This window comes from Balaenoptera physalus (assembly GCF_965194825.1).
Source record: "Balaenoptera physalus genome assembly, chromosome: 1".
In the NCBI taxonomy this organism is placed as follows: Eukaryota; Metazoa; Chordata; class Mammalia; order Artiodactyla; family Balaenopteridae; genus Balaenoptera; species Balaenoptera physalus.
The window spans coordinates 182,067,852-182,087,880 of NC_138882.1; the positions used below are offsets into that span (position 1 = coordinate 182,067,852).

A 20,029-nucleotide genomic window follows, 5' to 3' on the forward strand; every position below is an offset into this window, starting at 1 on the left:
TTGAGATCTGAATTTAAATGGGTTGATTGTCTGCTAAATTAAAACAACAAAACAAACAAACAAACAAAACCCCCTATTCTCCAGAGGATTTTTAACAGGATCCAGAGACTCAGAATGTAATATTCAAAAAGTTCAAAATTACTTGACATATCAAGAACCAGAAACCTTTAAACCAGTTCTCAAGGGAAAAGACAACAGATGCTAACTTCTAGATGACCCAGATATTGGAATTATTGAAGACTTTATATTTATTATCATACCTCATGAGGTAAAGTAAACATTCTTGAAATAAAGGGAAAGGTACAATAGAAATTCTAAGCAGAGAAATAGAAACTACAAAAAATAACCAAATGGAAATTTTATAACATACAATATCAGAAAGAATTTAAAAAGTCACTGGGTGAGTTTAATAGCAGAATAAAGATAACAGAGGAAACAGTCACTGAAGTTGAGAACAGATCAATAGAAATTATCTAATCCAAAGAGCAAAGAAAAAAAATTTAAAAAATTAACAGAGCCTCAAAGGCCTGTGGGACTATAAGAAAAGATCTAATATCTATCATTGGAATCCCTGAATGTGAGGAGTAAGAGATAATAGGAAAAATATGAAATAAAATATAATGGCTGAAAATGTCCCAAACTTAAGTGAAAAACATACATTTACAGGTTCAAGAGGTTAGTGAGTCCCAAAGAGGATAAGCCCAAAGAAAACCATGCCCAAATACAACCTAATCAAACTTCTGCAAATAAAAGATAAAGAAAAGTCATTAAAGCAGTCATAGAAAAACTACATGTTACCTAAAAGAGAACAGCAGTTCAAGGAACTGTGAATGTTTCATCAGAAACCATAGAGACCAGAAGACACTGAGACAACATCTTTACAGAAAGAAAATAACCATCAACCCAGAATTCTATATCTAGCAAAAATATCCTTCAGATACGAAGATGAATTAAAGATATTAGATGAAGGAAAACTAAGAGAATTCTTAACCAGCAGACATGCGCTAAAAGAAAGACTAAAGGAAATCCTGGCTGAAGGAAACTGATGTAAGAGGGAAACTTGAAACTTCAGGAATAAAGGAAGAGCAGCAGACATGGTAGATATCTGGGTAAATATAACAGACCATTTTTTTCCTCTTAAGTTCTTTAAAATATATGCTTGTTTAAAAAAAGTATTACATTATTTGGGAAGGTTCAATGTATGTACATGTAACACATACAACTATAATATCAAGGGTTGTAGGCATCTATGTTTTATAAGAAGTTGTAAAATATTAATGCTAAGTAGGCTGTGAAGAAGTTAGGTATGTGTATTATAATCCCTAGACCATTCACTAAGAACTAATATAAAGAGATAGAGGGACTTCCCTGGTGGTCCAGTGGTTGGGACTCTGTGCTTCCAATGCTGGACGAGGGTTCGATCCTTGGTCAGGGAGCTAGGATCCCACATACTGCACAGCACAGCCAAAAAATTAAAAATAAAATAAAATAAAATGAACCTTTTGAACAAACACTTCAATGTGTGGGGAAAGGCCATTAAAAAAAAGAGAGAGAGGGCTTCCCTGGTGGCGCAGTGGTTGAGAATCTGCCTGCCAAAGCAGGGGACACGGGTTCGAGCCCTGGTCTGGGAGAATCCCACATGCCGCGGAGCAACTAAGCCCGTGAGCCACAACTACTGAGCCTGCGCATCTGGAGCCTGTGCTCCGCAACGAGAGGCCGCGACAGTGAGAGGCCCGCGCACCGCGATGAAGAGTGGCCCCCGCTTGCCACAACTAGAGAAAGCCCTCGCACAGAAACGAAGACCCAACACAGCCAAAAAGAAATCAATCAATCAATAAATAAATTTATAAAAAAAAAGGAGAGAGAGCCAAAAGCCAAGAGATAAACGAAAATGAAACACTAAAATATATTTTAAAAATCCAAAATAAGGCAGGAAGAAAGGAACAGAAATTAAAAATGAGGTTACAAGCAGAAAAATAATGAAATGGCAGACCTAAATCCAACTACATCAATCATTACATTAAATGCATTTCAGGAGTTTATTCTTGAGTTGTTATTTATTATATCACACTGTCCTATTTAGGAAGATACCAGGGAGAACCTTCCTTTAGCAAGTTTCTTAGTTCTCATTGACATTGGTACTTGGGTAACTTACCAGGTTTCCCATGTTCCATTGGCTGTTAGGAAGCTACAGGAACCTCCCCATAATGTTAATAAGCACTCCTACAATAAAAGATTCTGTGGTCACATAAGTCTGTGAAACACAGGGCTAAAGAAGTTAAATACATTTCTTTATTCTGTCTCATTTAATCTTCGTAACTACCTTGGGAGTTGATATCATCATTATGCCAGTTTTATAAATGACAAGAAAACTGAGTCTTCAGAGAAGTTTAGACTACTTGTCCAAGATTAGCTGGTTGTGACATTAGGTTGGGAACATAGGATGTCTGACTTCAGAGTCTGCCCTCTTAAGAATGTAGAAAAATTATGTATATAAAGTCCCTGGCACGTAGGAAATGCTTATCCTTATGGCATGGGTAGCTCAAGGGCTGGCCTCAAGCCTGGCTTCACAAAAGGAGGAAGTTCTATAGGGTCAGACAGGTGTGACCCAGCCCAAAGAATCAAGGAATCCAGCCATCCCTACCCCACCACTTACCTACGTCCTTCTGATTGGAGATGCTCGTGCTGGCACCAGTCTTATCCAAAGCTGCTCCTGATGACCCACAAACCTCACACTGATCCCCTAATCCTCACTCTAATTTCTCCTAGATCCTACTTTCCTCTCTTTGAGGCTTTCTTCAAGAGATAAATTTGCAGGGCTGGGGAAGGGGGCTTCACGGACTTCAAATACATGGAGGTAACTGCTTATTGGTCACCTGTGTACCCATGGAAGTAGAGGAGGTAGAACCAAGCAGACAATTTTTTTTTTTGCTAAATTTCTTGTATAATGGGTCCCAGTTCTTAACTCCCCTGTGATAGAATTCGACATCCATACCCTTTCTGTGCTTCAAGATGTGTGGAATGGACCTCCCCAGCCCTTGACTTTGGGCTTGCCCATGAAACTTGCCATGGCCAATGGGTTGTTAGTAGATCTGATAGGAAAGAAGCTTGAAGTGGGGTTTGAAATGGGACCCCCCCACCCACCCACAATGCCCTTAGAACTCTGGTGATCTGTAATCATGGCCCAGTATCTGCCTTCTTCAAGGTCCTCCCAGAACAGTTATTGTCAGACTTAGAGCCTGAAGCCCAGCTGCCCATCTGTATTATTCTTCTGTTGTGCATAAAAAAATTGCTACAAACTTAATGGCTTAAGGCAACTCATTTATTATCTCACAGTTTCTGTAGGTGAGAAATTTGGGCACAGCGTAGCTGGGTCCTCTGCTTAGGATCTCACCAGGCTGAAGTCAAGGTGTTGGCAGGGGCTGTGATCTCATCTGAAGGCTTGATGGGAAAGAATCTGTTTTCAAGCCCATTCAGGGTATTGGCAGAATTCAGTTCCTTGCGTAGGGCTGAAGTCCCCACTTTCTTGTTGACTGTCAGTCAAAGGTCACTCTCAGCTCCTAGAGGGTAACCTCACATCCTAGCAATGGCCCTCTCATAACATAGCATCTCATTTCTTTAAAGGCAGTAGGAAAACCTCACTCCAGTCTGCTGTGATGGAGTCTTATGTAATGTAGTGTAACCACATGAGTGACTATCCCATCACCTTTGCCAGATAACATAACCATGTCATGATAGTGACCATCTCATCACCTTCACGGATCCCACCCACATTCAAGGGCAAGGGACTATATAGGGCATGTACAAGAAGGGGCAGGAGTCTTGGTGGAGAACAGAGAGTTATGCCTACCACACCATCCAAGCCAAAATTACCCAGACCATGGTCAACCTACCAACAGGTGAAGGTGAGAATGAATGCTTGTTGTAAGCCACTGGATTTTGAGGCAGCTCATTATGCAGCATTATTGTGGCAATGGCTAGCTGATACACTTCTTTTCAAGAAGCATTGCCCTCCTAGGTCATATTTCCATTCTGGGGAGGCAGCTTGCTATGATGGGCAGGGCACTGGACCAGCGAGGTCTGGGTTTGAATCTCTGCTCCTCCCCCTCCTGGTTGGGGGCTTTGAGACAGTTACTTCACTTCTGTGGATTCATTTCCTTACCTGAATAGTGGGACTCACTGTGCCTACCTCATCTGGATGTTGTGAGGGTTAACTAGAACAATAGATGAAGATCACCTGGCACATAGTAGGCACCATAAATGTTAGTGCCTTATCTCTCTAAAGCTCATAGCCAACATGCCCCTATTTTCAGAGGATGAATATGATATGGATTCTGGGAGGGGCCACTGCATTGCTGATACCTGTGCGTTGCCTGGGTGCTGTCTCATCACCAGATGAGGGGCTGACCTGCAGGGCTCTTTGACCTTGAAAGGACTCTCCGTTTGAGCCAGATTGTAGAAGGCAGCCCTCCCTGGTTTCTGTAGGGTAGAGACTCTGGGCATCCACCCTCAGACAAGACCCCAGCTCTTTCTCTCTTGCACTTTAATTTTAAATTATTTTGAAATGTGACATGGAAGCCTTCTTTTGGAGAGCTCGGTTTCTTCCACTAACCAACAGTGTGAGCTTTGGCAAGTGATCTTAACTTTCTGACACTTGGTTTCTTCCCCAAACATTAAGGGTGAGATCCCCACCTCACAAGGTTTTTATGCTGATGATATGACAAAAAATTGTGTGCCTGGGCGCATCACAGAAGCTTCGTAGACTGTGTGCCCATTCCCACAGAGCAGAGGCTGTCTATGTCTGTCCTTTGAGCGCCACTCCCTGCCCCTCCCTCCTTCCAGGAGAAGAGCACAGAGCAGGTGCTTAAGGAAATGTTTGCTTTCGCTTTCTCATCTTTAGCCTCATTTGATCCTAGTGTAAACCCTTTGTGGCAGGTGGAGGTGGTGGTCCTGAGAGCTGCTTCCAATAGTTCCGCTTCCCACCTCCCAGGCTCAGGGTGGACCATGCTTCCCTGCTCCCTTTCAAGTTCACATGGCCATAGGACTCGCTTCATCAATGGAGGGTGAGCAGAAGTGTCCTGTGTCACTCGGGTGGAAGCTTTAGGAGGCAGAGCATGATTCAATACCTCTCTCTTTCCTTCTGGTACCAGCGACAAGTAACACTCAAGATGATGCCCATTCTCTATCAGGCTGACTCATCAGAGTCTTGAACATGAATATGAACAAGAAAAAATGTAAACCTTTGGGGCTTCCCTGGTGGCACAGTGGTTGAGAATCTGCCTGCCAATGCAGGGGACACGGGTTCGAGCCCTGGTCTGGGAAGATCCCACATGCCGCAGAGCAACTAGGCCCGTGAGCCACAATTACTGAGCCTGCGCGTCTGGAGCCTGTGCTCCACAACAAGAGAGGCCGCGACAGTGAGAGGCCCGCGCACCGCGATGAAGAGTGGCCCCCACTTGCTGCAACTAGAGAAAGCCCTCGCACAGAAACGAAGACCCAACACAGCCATAAATAAATAAATAAATAAATAAATAAATAAGTAAACCTTTGGTATTTTAAGCCACCGAGATTTGGGGTCGTTGGTTACTGCCTTCCAACCTGACATAGTGGGACAGACTTTATCTCTGTTTGAAGGATCATGGGAAGTGGCTTGCCTACAGTCCCACAGAGGGCACCTGGGACCAAGGGCAGGGCTTTACCTGAGAAATCACATTTGATTCATTCCAGGGGCGAGAGTGGAGGTGACCGGAGGCTTGAACGCACTCTCCCTGGTGCCTCTGGGAAGTGACTCTCTGCTCCCTGCCATAGCTGTTTACATGATCAGGAGCAGGAGTGATTCTCTGCTCAGAGTAAGTCAATGACAGCCTGGGGAGTGGACAGGACAGAGTTCTGGAAGCTGTATTCTTGGGAGGACTAGACATTCTAGACTTAAATTTGTAACAGACACGATTATACTCAGAAGCCCCAGTCTCTGTTCTGTTTCCCTCCCCATCTCAATGGCTCCATTTATCTCCTGTCTCAGGAGCCTCTTTCCTTCACTAGTAAATTTTCTCAAGGAAAGGCAGTGAAACTCACCCACCATAAGGTGTGCCTGACAAATGAGACCAGGAACAGAGATGGCTATGTTACGTAGCATTGCTGTGGCAGTAGCTGACTGATACACTTATCTGATTAATATCCATTCTTCTCTTTTCTCTTAGGTACAGAAACCTGACTTTATTCTGGATATAGTAGTGTGCCTGGGCAGGGGACTATGTTTCTCAGCTTTCCTTGGAGTTATAAACAAAGGTTGTTGAGTGGGATCCATAGGAAAGGTCTCTAAGAGGGGGTCAGAGAACTCTCTGGGGGTCCCCAAGGGCAGGTCTGTGTCTGGAGTAACTTGGCATCCTACACTCAGCACTCAGCACATTGTGTTGCTTCCCTAGCACCGGTGATGGACAGCTCCTAAGCCACCTGGGCACTCTCTGGGCTGCTTCAAGACCAGCCTTTGGCTCAGTTTATTGTCATGGTAACCTGGAAGATCCTTAGATGTCATCTAGCCTGCTTTTTAAAAAGTATACTGAAATAAGGCCTGAGAAGGGAAGAAAATTGTCTCAGGACCCACAGAGAGTCATATGTAGACGTCAGGATAGAACTTGACTAGTTCTTGACTCTCCCCCATATCTTCCTGATTTACTGAATGACAATTGCTTGGTTGGGGTGGTAGGTAGGGAGACAGACCTGGGGTGAAACGTAGTTGGGAGCCTTGGTTCTGACATAAACTGCCTGGATTCCACAGGGGGCTGGTACAGAGCTCATCACACTGCAGGGATTCTATGTGGAGAAGGATGCTTGGCAGCCTTCCCATCGGTCTGAACTTGGGAAGAGAACTTGGCTGGATTGGATGGACTCAGGTCCTTCCTTCCCACCCACCTTACCAATGTTTCATGTACACTTTCTCCCCAAAACTCCTCCACCTCGCTGCTGCCCCGTTCAGATTCCCCACGTAAAGCAGCACCCTGGAACGACACAGGTGCCCTGGTGTAGAGCCAGGGGAACACATGTGGAGTAGATGGTGCTGGTCCTGCCCAGAGGCCCTTTTACTGGGCCAGCACACCTGTCCCCTAACTGATGTGAATGTTGTTGCTAAGTGCTCACTTCCACACCTTTTCTCTGGAGAACTGCCCTCAGCCCATAGGAGCCACTTTAACCAGAGGTGCTTAGCCACATAAGCCTTTTACCCACCATCCACATCCCCAGGGACAGCCAGCAGCCAATGAATGACTGAATTGCGCAACAAGAGTCCCCTGGTCTTAAGGTGAGACTAACTCACAATGCTACATTCACACTCCAGAGCTCCCTGCAGCATCAGGTTGGGGCTAGACTCCAAGTAAACCCTCCTCTTTGCCAGCTCCTTCCCCTGCCCTATCTTGCTTCCTTTACTCCCTTATGGATTTCTCTTGAGGGCTTTCCCTCAATAATTCACCTGCCCAGAATCTCCACATCAGGCCCTGTTTCTAAGGAAACAGGTAAGCTTCTGAGTTCTCTCCCACCTTCCAGATTTTATATACTGGGACATGACCACAGAGGGTTCTAAGTTTAGTGACAGGAAAATTTGTCCTGGTGAAGAGAACTGAGGCTTCCCCAGAGAGATACTTGAGAATGGCATCCATTAATCAAATACTGATGAGGCTTTCACTATGTGTCCAGCATCTGCTTAGCACTGGGGGACCTGGTGGGGCGCAAGAGAAATGCAGTTCTTACTCCTCCACACCCTCTAAATTACGTCAAAGCTCTTGACCGCCCCCAGCCTCTTTTAAGGGCAGCCGCACCATGACGATCAATTGAGTACACGGAATCTTGGAGATGCTTTTAATTTCTTTTTAATGTATATGTAACAGTTAACGCCTGAGTTACAGAGGAAGCGCTTACAAGCAGGTAGTTAAAGCGAATGCCAGTTTCTCTTTCTAGTCTACTACTTCATATAGCTGAATAAATTATGGTGCGATTATATTTAAACACACACCTTCGCGCCCACACACGCCCACGCGGACGCCCCACTCACACTCTCTTGCACACACACTCACTCCCACATGGAGGAAAATGGCTGTGAGTCAAACACGGAAGCAACCAGTTACTAGGAAGAAGGAATGATCTAGAGTGCTATGCACATAGTTCCCAGGTAGGGGATTGGCCTTGCTAGAGCTGGCAGAGAAAGCATTCGATACACAGATATCTCTGAGCATTTCAAGATGGCAGCTGAAGGACCCCCATTTGGCCTTGGTGTGGTGCCTCTGCAGGAGGGGAGAAGATCTGTCGACCTCAGAAAGCATCCAATAGTGAAGGGCACATTCGGGAACTTGAGGAGAATATTAACCTGAGAGAGGCCCCGGAGCACGTCTTTTTGGGGGCCATCAAGGAGTTTCCCAAGTCCCAGGATCCAAATCTCAGAATTCTTCACCCGCTCCGTCTCAAACAGCATAGAATTTCGGTGGAGTGATCGATGTCTGGGACCCACGATCTTCTCAAGCCATTGTCAGATTGGAAATCTGACCTTCTCATTTTTCTTCTGGGCAAACCTCTCCCTTGATTCTTCTCTCCTTGTCTCTCATTCCTCTATCTCTCTTCTCCTTCATGTTCCTCTGGCAAAAGAACGGCAAATGTAAATCAAGGAAAACGTAAGAGTATAAAAGCATAGCTTGGTTCTTAACATATCACTTTTTTTTTTTTCCCAATAGCAAGAGAGAAATACCAAATGAAAAACAAAGCAATAAAAATGAAAGAACACAAGAGAGCCTGGAATGTATAATTTGAAACACACGATATGCAGATATATCCCTACAGATGGTCCCTGGCACTAGCACGACACGCACTGTGGGGGGTTTCGTTCCTTTTTTAGTGTATATATATATATATATGTATGTATGTATATATATATATATATATACATACATACATATATATATATATATAAAGTCAACTTCCTATAAACGAATAGCACATCACCACATTTCCAACTAATGTACAATGAGTTCAGAGGAGGGGCCCCTATAGGTAGGACCAACAGCTACTTGTGATAAGTTGGGGGAAATATCTTTTATTTTGCTATGGAATCTATTTACAGGGATGGATGGGGATTATTTCCGGGCTGGCCTAGCCACTGGGATTCAGGCCTTCTTCCTCAGCCTGTGGTCAACCCTCAAGAGTTTGAGGCCTTGTAACTCTCATCCAATATCATCTTTCTGGTGAAGTTGCAAGCTGCTAACACAAGACTGAATTTTATAGACTGAGTTGGCTAGACACATTAATACACTGGGTTTTAGGAAAACCTGTCAGGGTCAGGGTCTCTTTCTGAGGAGGGTGGAGCCCCTGGGGAAATAAGACCCATTTTCTACCAAGATGGTGGATGGGAGAACTCCAGAGACAGTGGACGTAACGAGAAATCATTTGGTTTATTCCCATTTCGCCATGGGGGGCAGATACTTGTCGTTGGTCCTAGCATTGGAATGTCACTTCCTGGGGGTAGGGCTGGGTCGTTTTGATGTCACCTGCCTGAGATCCCTGCTCCTGGGTAACCTAAGGAGGCTCAAAGGATTTCTGAGACAGGCCTCCAGGGGGAAAGATTGACCATGTTAAGGAATGTGGATGAAGATTGTGGTTGATCTTAAGAACTGCTTCCTGGCTGTGACAGCTACAAAAGCATGGGCCGGGTCACCAACACACAGTACGCCCTTCCTTTTTGTCCAGAGCGTGAAGAACCCAAAGTCTCCTGCCGTGGATGCTCCCACTGAAACCTTGGCTGAACTTGATGGGCCACACGTGTCTGGGTGTCCGCGGCTACCAAAGAGTCTGTTCGTCCCCAATTAATAATAGGTTCCTCAAAACCAGAGATACAAGCCACCTTGGTCATGGTCCAGGACGGGCTTGGTATTACTGAGTCTGAAGATGAGAAGCAGGTGACCATTTGTCACAGAGGTGATGTCCATGCAGGAAAGTGTCCTAGTATCTTGCCAACCCAGCTCCCCAGCAGGGAGGAACTCAGGTTGATTCCCAAAGCAGCAGCCCTTCCCTCTGGGAGTGTCTTGTTGGCTGAGGGCAAGAGGCATGGGTTGAGCAAAGAGGTGGCCTCAGGTGCCCAGGTAGGGCCAAGCAATTTGGTCCGGTCTTCGTGGATCCAGTGCTGTGTCTCCCATCTCAAGTGCCTTTGACCCAGCAACACTTGATACAGGTGATCTAAGTGTAGATTATAATGATGGCGATGGAGAAGATGAATATAATTTTGCTCAACAGGTGAAGGTGGTGAAGTGTTCCAGGGAGGCTGCAGTCAGGGGCTGGAACCATTCCCCAAAGGTCTCAACTTGTAAAGAGAGGGGAGCTTGGGAGAGCAACTGGAGTGGCCAAGGAAGGTGACTTTGCCCCTTTCTCCAGAACCTTTGGTGTCTCCCTCTGCCCAGGGGTGGTGGCTCAAAGTTTGGCCACATCTCTGCACCCAGCTGTGCTGGATCAGAAGACAGAGGCATCCTGGCTGAGAATGTGTCCACACTGAAGGATGCACCTCTGGGTGGGACAGGGACATGCCCCCCTCGCAAATGCCAGGGAGAATCTGTGGTCTTGTCTGTGGGTCAAGCAGTCCCTGATGATCCAAGAACCCTCCTCCAGAGCCTCCAAGGGAAGCTCTCTGCACCCCCAGCGGCTTAAAGGGACTCCCGGACAGATGGAGGCCCCATTCCTAGAGGGTAGGGCATGCAGGGGATAGGCCTGGGTCTCTGAAGGAGGCTCTGTGAGAAATCGAAGCTCCACGGGCTGTGGACTTGGAGGCATAGAGCCGACGCCTTTGGCAACAAAGGTTTGCCGCCCACAAGCAGAGGGACCCCAGTTACGGAAACCCCTTCTGAGCCTGCCTCTTCACTTACGCGTCCTCCAGACTTGATCCCCTCCCCCTGCCATCCGATTCAGTGAATGAGAAAACTGGAGGTTCTGTGGGCTCCCCAGGCCCTAAGTGGGGTGGGCAAAGTTGGAACTGGGGCTTCAGTCTAAGAGCCCAAAGCTGCTTCCGGATGCCTGGCTTGGGTCCTGGTACCCTGGGCTGGCCCACTGCCGACAAGCCCCACCCAGATGGCCCCACCCCCGGGCTAAGCCTGTCCCTAGTGGTCCCAGTCCCCCTGCCTGGGCTAGATTCCCCCCCAACCCAGCAGAGGTGCATGGAGAGGGTCCTGAAGTCCTCAGAATTCCCGGGTGATTCCCTGGGAATGCCCCAGGGCTAGGGTCCCCCCTTCTGCTAAAGTCCCAGTGTTCAGAGGAAGAATGGCTGCGGTTCTGGCCCTGAGCCGGAGACCCAGCCGGGAGGGCCGGCTCCCAGCACTCCCAGCCAGGAGCGGCCCTGTGAGCTCCACCTCCTCCTCTGGCCGGGGGACCAACTGGAGTTGGGTCCAAAGGGCTCCAGGACGTCATCCCAGACACCATCCTCCTTTGGGCGCTCAAGGCATTCTATTCAGGGTGAGCTTTGATCTCTGTGCCTGAAATGGCACAGAGGCCACGACAGGATTTGGCTGGGGGAAGACTGCAGGCTGACCAGAGACCCTCCTGGGGGGACAGTGAGGGGGCAGACTCCAAGGGGGTCACTCCAGGTCCCTAATCACAGGCAAATGGTGGACGGGCTGCTCGTCTCCAGAGCGCTGGCCACGAGAAGGGAATGGGCTCCTTTCCTGGCCTCCTGGGACCCCAGGGTGATGAAGGGACGGCGGCTGGGAGGCTCAGGGATCAGTAAGGGTGAGGCTGGGACTTGGGCTGGGGCGAGTCGCCCCAGGGGCCCTAGTAGGCCTGGCCAGTTTCCACGGGCAGGAGGCCCAGCACAGCCGAGTGTTCCCCGAGCTTCATGCGACGCTGTGTGGAGAGGCTCACGTTTTTGGCCAGGTAATCAACAGCAGCTGGAAAAAAAAAGATAAACTCCTAGAAATTGAGGTTCTTTTTGCCTATTATTCAATCTGCCCCACATCCATTCACCCATCCATCCATCCATCCATCCATCCATCCACATATCCATCTATCCATCCATCTATCCATCCATTTATTCATTCATTAATTTATCCATCCATCCTTCTGTCCATCTATCCATCTCTTCTTCCATCCATCCATCCATCCATCCAATCATATATTTATCCATCTATGCATTGTCCATCCATTTATCCATTCATCAGTTTGTCCATCCACTCTTTGTCTATCCATCTGTTCATCCATCCATCCACCCATCCATCCATCCATTTCTTCATGAAGCTCTTTCTCTCACTTCCTCTCCAATCATTCAGCACATATTTGCTTAACACATTATTTACCCAGCTCTTTCGTGGATTCTGTAGGGAAGTACAGAGGGTATCACATTGTTTAGTGAACAATTAGTTCCTCTTTCCAACATGTCTCTACCTATCCCTGCTCTGGCGGACATCCAGTGAGTCCCATGGCATCCAGGTAGTAATGAGGGCAAGGTCCTTCTGCCTTTTTTGGACCCTAAGCCCAGCTCATGGATGAGGCAAAGCAAGACCTCGTACTCAAAAATCAAAGGAGATTTTGCCAGGGAGCTGAGGGGTCCATGCAGAAGGAGGAGCTAGGAGCCTGTAAGGCAGGGAGTTGAGACCTTCAGCCTTGTCATTTCTGGTCACCCAGAGGAGAGGGATGAGAGTCTGAGGGTGTGTACTTGCGTGTGTGTGAACCGTGGAAACAAGAATCTCTGGGATGTAGTAATGGGCACGAACAATACTTGCACATGTACGTGTGCACCGATGTGGGTGAGTGGTGTGCACCTGCATGTGTAGAAGAACAGTGGGAACACCTGTGCATGTACAGGTAACTGCACAGGTGAGTTCTACCTAAGCCAGGTCCGTGTGTCTGGGTGAATGCGTGTGTGTGTGCAGGTATGTCTACGTGTGTTCTGTCTTGACTGTCCTAATTGTGCCTGCCTGGGGCTGCAGCAGAAATCATCCCTGACCAAATGACTTGACTGGAATGTGACCAAGGCCTCTTGAAAGGCACAGAGATGCCACCTCCCAAACCAGAATCTGTGGCTGTGGTCAATCCAACACCCTGGACCCCTTGGATCCAGAGGTGAGAGGAAGATGGAGAGGGGACTACAGTAGGAATCACGAGGCCTGGCCCAACACCCTCTCTGTCACCTGCCCACTGAGGGGCCCTGTAACACTCTACATGTCTCCCCAAAGTTGGGGGCTCCTGCCTAGGATGGGTGGGTAGAGCCAGGAGGTGATGGGCATGGCTGGAGGGCAAGGGGGGAGGTGAGATGGGCTGTATCAATAATTGAGCTCCAGTGGGACTTCCCTGGCGGTCCAGTGGTTAAGACTCCACGCTTCCACTGCATGGGGCTCAGGTTCAATCCCTGGCTGGGGAACTAAGACCCTGCATGCCACCTAGTATGGCCAAAAAAAAAAAAAAAAAAATTCTAAAAAATAATTGAGCTCCGGGAGGCTGTATTGCCTAGGGGCTCAAATGACCTAGATGCAAACTCCGCTCCTGTCAACTCTCAGTGTGTGATTTGGGGCATACCATCTCACCTTTCCAAGCCTCAGTTTCCTTGGAACATAATAATAGCACCTAGGCTGAAGGGTAATTGTGATTAAATGAGAAAAGGTATATAAAGTGGTGAGCTACCACTGTGCCTGGCACATAGTGAGTTGGATAGATGTGGGCTCCTGGGATTGGGGCTTAGTAAGCAGACATGCCCTTTGACGGTGGCAAGAAGGAAAGGAACAGTGAATGGGGCAATTCAGAGGCCCAGTTACCTCCTGCTCATGTGGCTTTGGGCAAATCACTTCACCTCTCCAGCCCTGCTTCCTTGTCTGTAAAATGGGAAGAACAAATTCCAGCCTCCTCAAGGGCTGTTATGAGAATCAAATGAGATAATGGGCTTTAAGATGCCAGGCACAGAGGGCTCAGGGCATGGCCCCCTAGATTCCTAAAGGATGCGCAAGAGCCCTGGGGTCTTTGTGAAGTGTCTGGACCCTGTGCCCCTCAGCTTCCCAGGCTCTAGGGCCTGAATTGGGCCCCTTGGGTGCTGCCTCTGAGGTCATTCAGCCTCCAGGCTCCCAGCAGGTAGGACAGAGTGGTGGTGGCCTGCCTTGCCCTGCCTTGGATCTGACCCTTACTCTGGGTGAGGGTGGGAAAATCTCCCATCTCTGGCTTCAGGGGGACCCGGCAGCTGTGGCCACACCATCTCAGCTACTTGGAGCCAGTTTCATCTGGGCTCCAGGTCCTGCCCAGGAGGAGGCCTCACTGTCAGGGTGATAATAGGAAGGGGAGGAGGGGAAGCTAACATTTCCCCAGAGCTGGCTCCCTGCCAGTCCTGTTTTAAGCACTTTATGTGCATCGTCTCATTTAAAATTCTCACAACAATTCTGTGAGGCTGGTATTATTATCATCATCTCCATTTTGCATATGACAAAACTGAGGCCCTGCCCTGAAAGCCTGCATAACTTGAAAGATCCCAGGGCTCCTAAATTATGGAATCATAATTCAAATGCAGGCAGTCTGATGCCAGCTGCTAATCACCCCCCACCAACCCCACCCAGCAGCCTCCTATAGCATCACCCTTGTTCGTGTGCAGCACTTCAGAGTGTATGAAACACTCTACACCCCAAAGCCTGCAGTGGCCCCATTTTCTACTTCAGGAAATGTAAGTGACTTGTCTAAGGGCACAGCTCTTCCTGCAGGTGGGGCAGAAAGGTCTGGCTTTGAATAACAATGATGGATGGGAACCACTAGGTACTAGGCGGACAAAATCTCATCTGATTCTTTCAACAGTCCCAGGCTTTAGATACGGTTGTTCCCATTTTACAAACATGGAAACCGAGGCTCAGAAAGATGGCTGGCCCAGAGGCAAGCGCACGCCACGTGAGCTGGAGGAGCCTGAATTTGTCCTGCTTGTGCCTCTGGCCACTCTGTCTCTTCCTCTTTAGCCTCTCCCTGTCACCAGCCACGGCCCTGCGCACAGTAGGTGCTTGTTGTCAAGATGAGCAAGGAAACACCAAGCCAAAATTTACCTACAACCCAGCCTACTTCAAGGGCACCCGTCGTCCCGCAGAGCCTGCCTCTCCCTGGGGTCAAGCCGGGGTCCGGCGAGGGGCAGGACTGTGACATTTCTCATTATGGTCTCTGTCAATGGCCCTTCCTGTCCTTCTGTCTCTCTGCGTCTCTCCTCCTTTGCCTCGTGCCTGAGCCTGGGCTCTAAATGTCTCAAATTAGATTAATCGGGAGTTGGCAGGAGAGGTGGCAGCAATGCCAACCAGTAAACAAATCTCAGCCGTCAGCGTCTCGTCAGCCCGCAGCCCCAGAGGAGGACCCTTCTAGACACAAATTCTTATTAGACTTGTCAGATCTATTAAAATTCTTTTCACACTTCTGCGTTCTATCAGCCCCATCATTAGTACGGCCCTGGCCTCTGGGAACACCAGGGCCATATTAATCTGCCATGTGCCCCGTCCCTGCCCCCCTGCCCCCACCCCCTTTAGGGACGGGGAGAGATGGATGGATGGACGATGGCAGGGAGCAGGAAAGGAAGGTGTGAAGGTGTCCCTGGGAAGATGAGAGGCCCGGGAAGAGGGGGTGGACCCTGCTGCTTCAGAGTTTGGCCCACGTGACTCCAGGCACACCTGAAAGTGATGCTTTCCATGGCTAAAGGTGTGGCCGTGTGCACGTTGATACGTACCACCGGCTGATCTCAGGCAGCCAATCTCTCTGGGATCCCATTTCCTCATCTGCCCAATGGGAATAATCCTGCACCCTGCGCAGGGTGGCCGTCAGGATGGAATGCCAGACCCATAGTAGATGCTCAAGAAACCATCATTTCTCCTTTCTTTATACACATACATCTTGTATAGTTCTACCTTGAAGCTATGTAGAGACACACATTAGTGAATACCCACAGAGAAATAAATCTCTGTCCATGCATAGGTGCATGTGAAGGTGTGCACATGAATCCACACCCAGGTGGGTCAAGGTGTGCATCATTACACAGCATCTTATACAGGTCTGTGGTTTGGCCCAAAGAGAACTAGGTTTGAAGTTAGATGACCTGGAGTCCATCATTCACTTTCTGTGTGACCTTGGGGAAAGTTCCTAGTCTCTCTGAGCCATAGCTTTTGCATCTGTAACCTGAGGGCAAATAACCTGGGATTTTTGAGGATTACACGAAATGAGGAACATGCATTTCGTCCAGTGCCCAGTGGGCTAACCTCATGCATGGGACAGATGTGAGAAGATGACAGGTGGCCCTGGGCATACACAGCACAGCTTGGAACATGAGGCTGTGGGAGCCCAGTCATAGGTGGGTTCGGCCACCCATGAACATGGGGCAGGGTCAGTGGGAACACTGTGTGTCCCTGGGCTGTCCCAGGATGCCAAAGGTGAGGGGGATGGCACCAGGGGAAAACATCAAGACGATGGAGTCTAATCCCTGGGCCCCCATTTCACAGATGGCAAAACTGAGGCTCAGAGAGGCAGGTGACTTGCCCACACCGTGGTGGTGGAAGGGCAGACTCTCCCTCAGGCCCCTCCCAGCCTGTCCCTGGAGCCTCTGTGGGGTGGGTGGAGGGGTATGGGGTCTGAGTTGGGAGGGCAGGAGAAGGTGGCCCAGGAGGCGCTCTGAGTGACCCTGGAGGAGCCAGGGGAGCAAGGGTGGAGCTAGAGGGGGAGTGAGTGGGAGGAGGGGGAGCCGGAGGGAGGAGGGATGAGGGAGGATGGGGGGGTGAGTGGGAGGGTGAGTGGGGACAGGGGAGGAAATCACTGGCAGCTTTTCCCCAGCAAAGGGGAACAAAACTCCTTTCTCGCCTCCTGGGCCCTTTTCCTTTTGATTCCCCCTCCTTCGCGGCCCCCGTGCTGACTTTGGGGTTAATTTTATTTCCGAGTTGGGCAGGCGCCCCTGGAGTGGGGCACAGGGCTCCGGGTGTGACTAACGCCTGCCCCAGGCCAGGGCTGCCGCCGCCGCCGCCGCCGCCGCTGGAGCTGCTCTAAACTCTTTATCAAGAGCATGTGTGTCTCGCTCCGTGCCTGGGAACACGGGCTGGGGCAGGGGGTCACCCTGGCCCCTCTGGAAACACTCCCGTGCACATGCAGGCACCCTGCTCTCAGATATACACGCACACGTGTGTTCTATGACCCCATGCACACACATTCACACAGACACAGTTATACACACAGACAGCATCATGTGTTCACACCCAGATGCACAACTGGGCACCAGTACACACAGCCACACCTAGGCACACACTCAAGCAGACCCACACCCGTATGTACACTCTGCACACACACATACTCCCCAATACACACACTTACACACTCCAGCGTATGTACATGCTGAACACACGTGTACATACTGCCACACATATTCGTACACTTACACACCTACACACATGCACACATATTTGTCATACATTCCACATAGCGACGCAGGTCAAACACAGGCACCTACCTAGACACTGAGCCACATGTACACACCTGAACACACACTTCAACACACGTGCATATGTGTTGTAGCCACATATACTCACGTGACCAAATGTGTGCAGGAGTGTTCACATACAAACCCACATGCAACCACGTGCACACGATATGCTCATTTATACTCACACACGTGTGTCATACACACATACACCCACATGTGCCACTCACACATTCACATATATACATATAAACATACCTACATGCAAGATGTGTGCACTTACACGTGCATGCCGAAACACCCACACACACACACAGACTGTAAGTTATCCATGACGCATGTATTCGCACTCGCCCAGATACACGTATGCGAACACGCACGTGTACAGGGAAGGGGCTGCGAACACGGCTGGGAGGCGGAGGCCGGCACAGCTGGCCCTCATTTAGCCGTGGAGGCCAAGGCTGCCGTGAGGAGGGGTGGGCGGGTGTGGGCTTAGGAAGCAGAGGTCAGTGGGGCCGGGTCAGGGCTACAGTGAGGGCAGAGAAGCCCAGAGAAGCCCTGGGGCTGGAAGGTCACACCTTCTTGTCACATGCCCTTCTGACTGGTTTGACACCAGCAGGTGACACCTTTGCCGGGGGCGGGGCAGGAGGAGCAGCCTGTGACCTCGGCTCCCCGGGCTGTCTTGACCCGCCCTGCTGCTGCCCCGTCCGTCCGTCCATCCCCGTCCAGCTGGAGGCTGTGGCCCAGCCTGCCTTTTGCAGCCTTTGGTCTGAGGGTCTGCCGTCTCTGCGCCCAGGCCAGGTGCCAAGGGTGTGGCAGCTGGGATGGGCACCTGAGACCAGCTCACGGTTTGGGGAAACCAAGGCTGAGGATGGGGGCAGGGGAGAGAACTCAAGATACTGCTTTGCCCTATAGCAGGGGTGGGGCGGGGAGAAAGGGGCAGGATCTCTCACGCGGCCGCCACCAGCACACGTGGCTCTCCGAGCACTCGAAATGTGCCTGGGGCAACCGGGGAACTGAACGTTACCTTTTGATTTCATTTTATCCAACTTAAATTTAAAAACTGAAATTCGCTTTAATTTAGTGGTTGGGAAACTTCTCAGTATATTTGAAACAACTTGGGTGTGTAAATCTACTTCCTCAGTTGTAAATTTGATGCAACTTAAATGCAGATCAAGTACTTCCAATGAAAACAGCATCTGAATGAAAATAGGCTGGATTTCAAAGACAGTGTATGAAAAAAAGAATGTAAAAAAAACCTTATTACTAATTTTGTACGGATTACACATCGAAATGATCATCTCTTGGATATACTGGGTTACATAAAAAATGTTAGTAAAAATCATTCCACTTGTAAAATGTGGCCACTAGGGAATCTTAATGACACTGGTGGCTCGCATTATGTTCCTATGGGGCAGTGCGGCTCTAAGACAGTAGTAGTGTCTCAGCATCATCTTAGGACAGCCGTTCCGCCTTCTTGGAGCTCAGTTTCCTCACCTATGAAATGGGCACCAGCACCCCAGCACCACCTTGCTGTTCTCTACAAATAAGCGGGAGGTCCTTGGAGGCGGGCAGGGCAGGGAGAGGGAGGGGGACGCCCAGGGCGCCAGGCACTCACTCTGGCCATACTGGCCGTACTGGTAGCCAGCCACGGGGTCCACGCTGTAGCCGGTGGTGCTGTAGGTGGGCGGGCAGTAGGACTGGGAGGTGGGCAGGCTGTCTCCCGGCTTGATGGGGTCAGCCCGCTGGCTGCAGCTGGCCGAGATGGAGGTGGCAGCGTCCAGGCCGCCGTGCAGCGGAGAGATGGAGAAGTCGGCCTGGGGCTGCGGTGGCACCGCACTGGGGTTGCTCAGAATGCTCATCACCTGCGGGGGAGAGACCGTCAGTGCTGGCGCCGCGGCAGGCGTGGGGGGCTCGGAGGAAGGACCTGGCAGACGCAAGTGTGAGCAGGGCAGATGCCAGGCTGGCCTTGGACAGGCCTTTGCTGGAGTTGCTCCCTTGAGGTCCCTGCAGACTTGAGATCCTCCATTTACCTGGCTGGCTTGCCTTTGTGGGTAAGATGGTTAGCGGTTTCTCTGGTCAAGTCCTGGCCCATGGAACCTCCCTCCACGGAGAGCTTTTGGGGGCAGGGCAGGCATAGTCCCCCTCTCTATTCCTGGGCCTGGCTCTGAGGGGCACCTTATTTCTGTCTGCTGAATGAATGAATGTATACATGCATGAACAACTGACTGACTGAATGAATGAATGAATGAACCAGCTAATTATGTCTCTCCCATCAGACTGGGATGCCTCCATCTTCCAACACAAAGGTTAAAGACTCTGGATCTGTCCAGCTTTACCGCCCCCCTCCCCCATCCTGTGCTAGGCCTACTATGCTCTTGACTTTGAGCTTCTGCCCCTACATGGCCAATGCTTTCAAACAGCATTGATTCTGGCAGCTCCCGGATGTCTGTGACCATCACCCCCTTCCTGCTTGGCCTGGTTTAGCAAACAGGAACTCAACATCGGTGCTGGCAACCCCAGCTGACAGGGTGAGGCTTGTCTCTAGAAACTCAGCTTAAAAACCTGGTGTTGGTTCATTGGTGTGTTCACTTATTCATTCAACAAACA

At 49.6% G+C, this 20,029-nt stretch overlaps 1 protein-coding gene across 3 annotated transcripts in view; it reads right to left on the minus strand.

Moving 5' to 3' along the window:
- Window positions 1-8,960: 8,960 nt before the first annotated feature.
- The window catches only part of PAX7 (paired box 7), a 103,413-nt gene continuing 92,344 nt past the window's right edge, over window positions 8,961-20,029 (minus strand). For all 3 annotated transcript variants that reach the window (XM_082451702.1, XM_082451701.1, XM_082451703.1), the window contains exons 8-9: window positions 19,038-19,284; window positions 8,961-11,906 (exon numbers count right to left, since the gene is read on the minus strand). In XM_082451702.1, coding sequence (XP_082307828.1) covers window positions 11,791-11,906; window positions 19,038-19,284 — 363 coding nt within the window. In that variant the 3' untranslated portion in view covers window positions 8,961-11,790. The remainder of the gene's footprint in view (window positions 11,907-19,037; window positions 19,285-20,029) is intronic.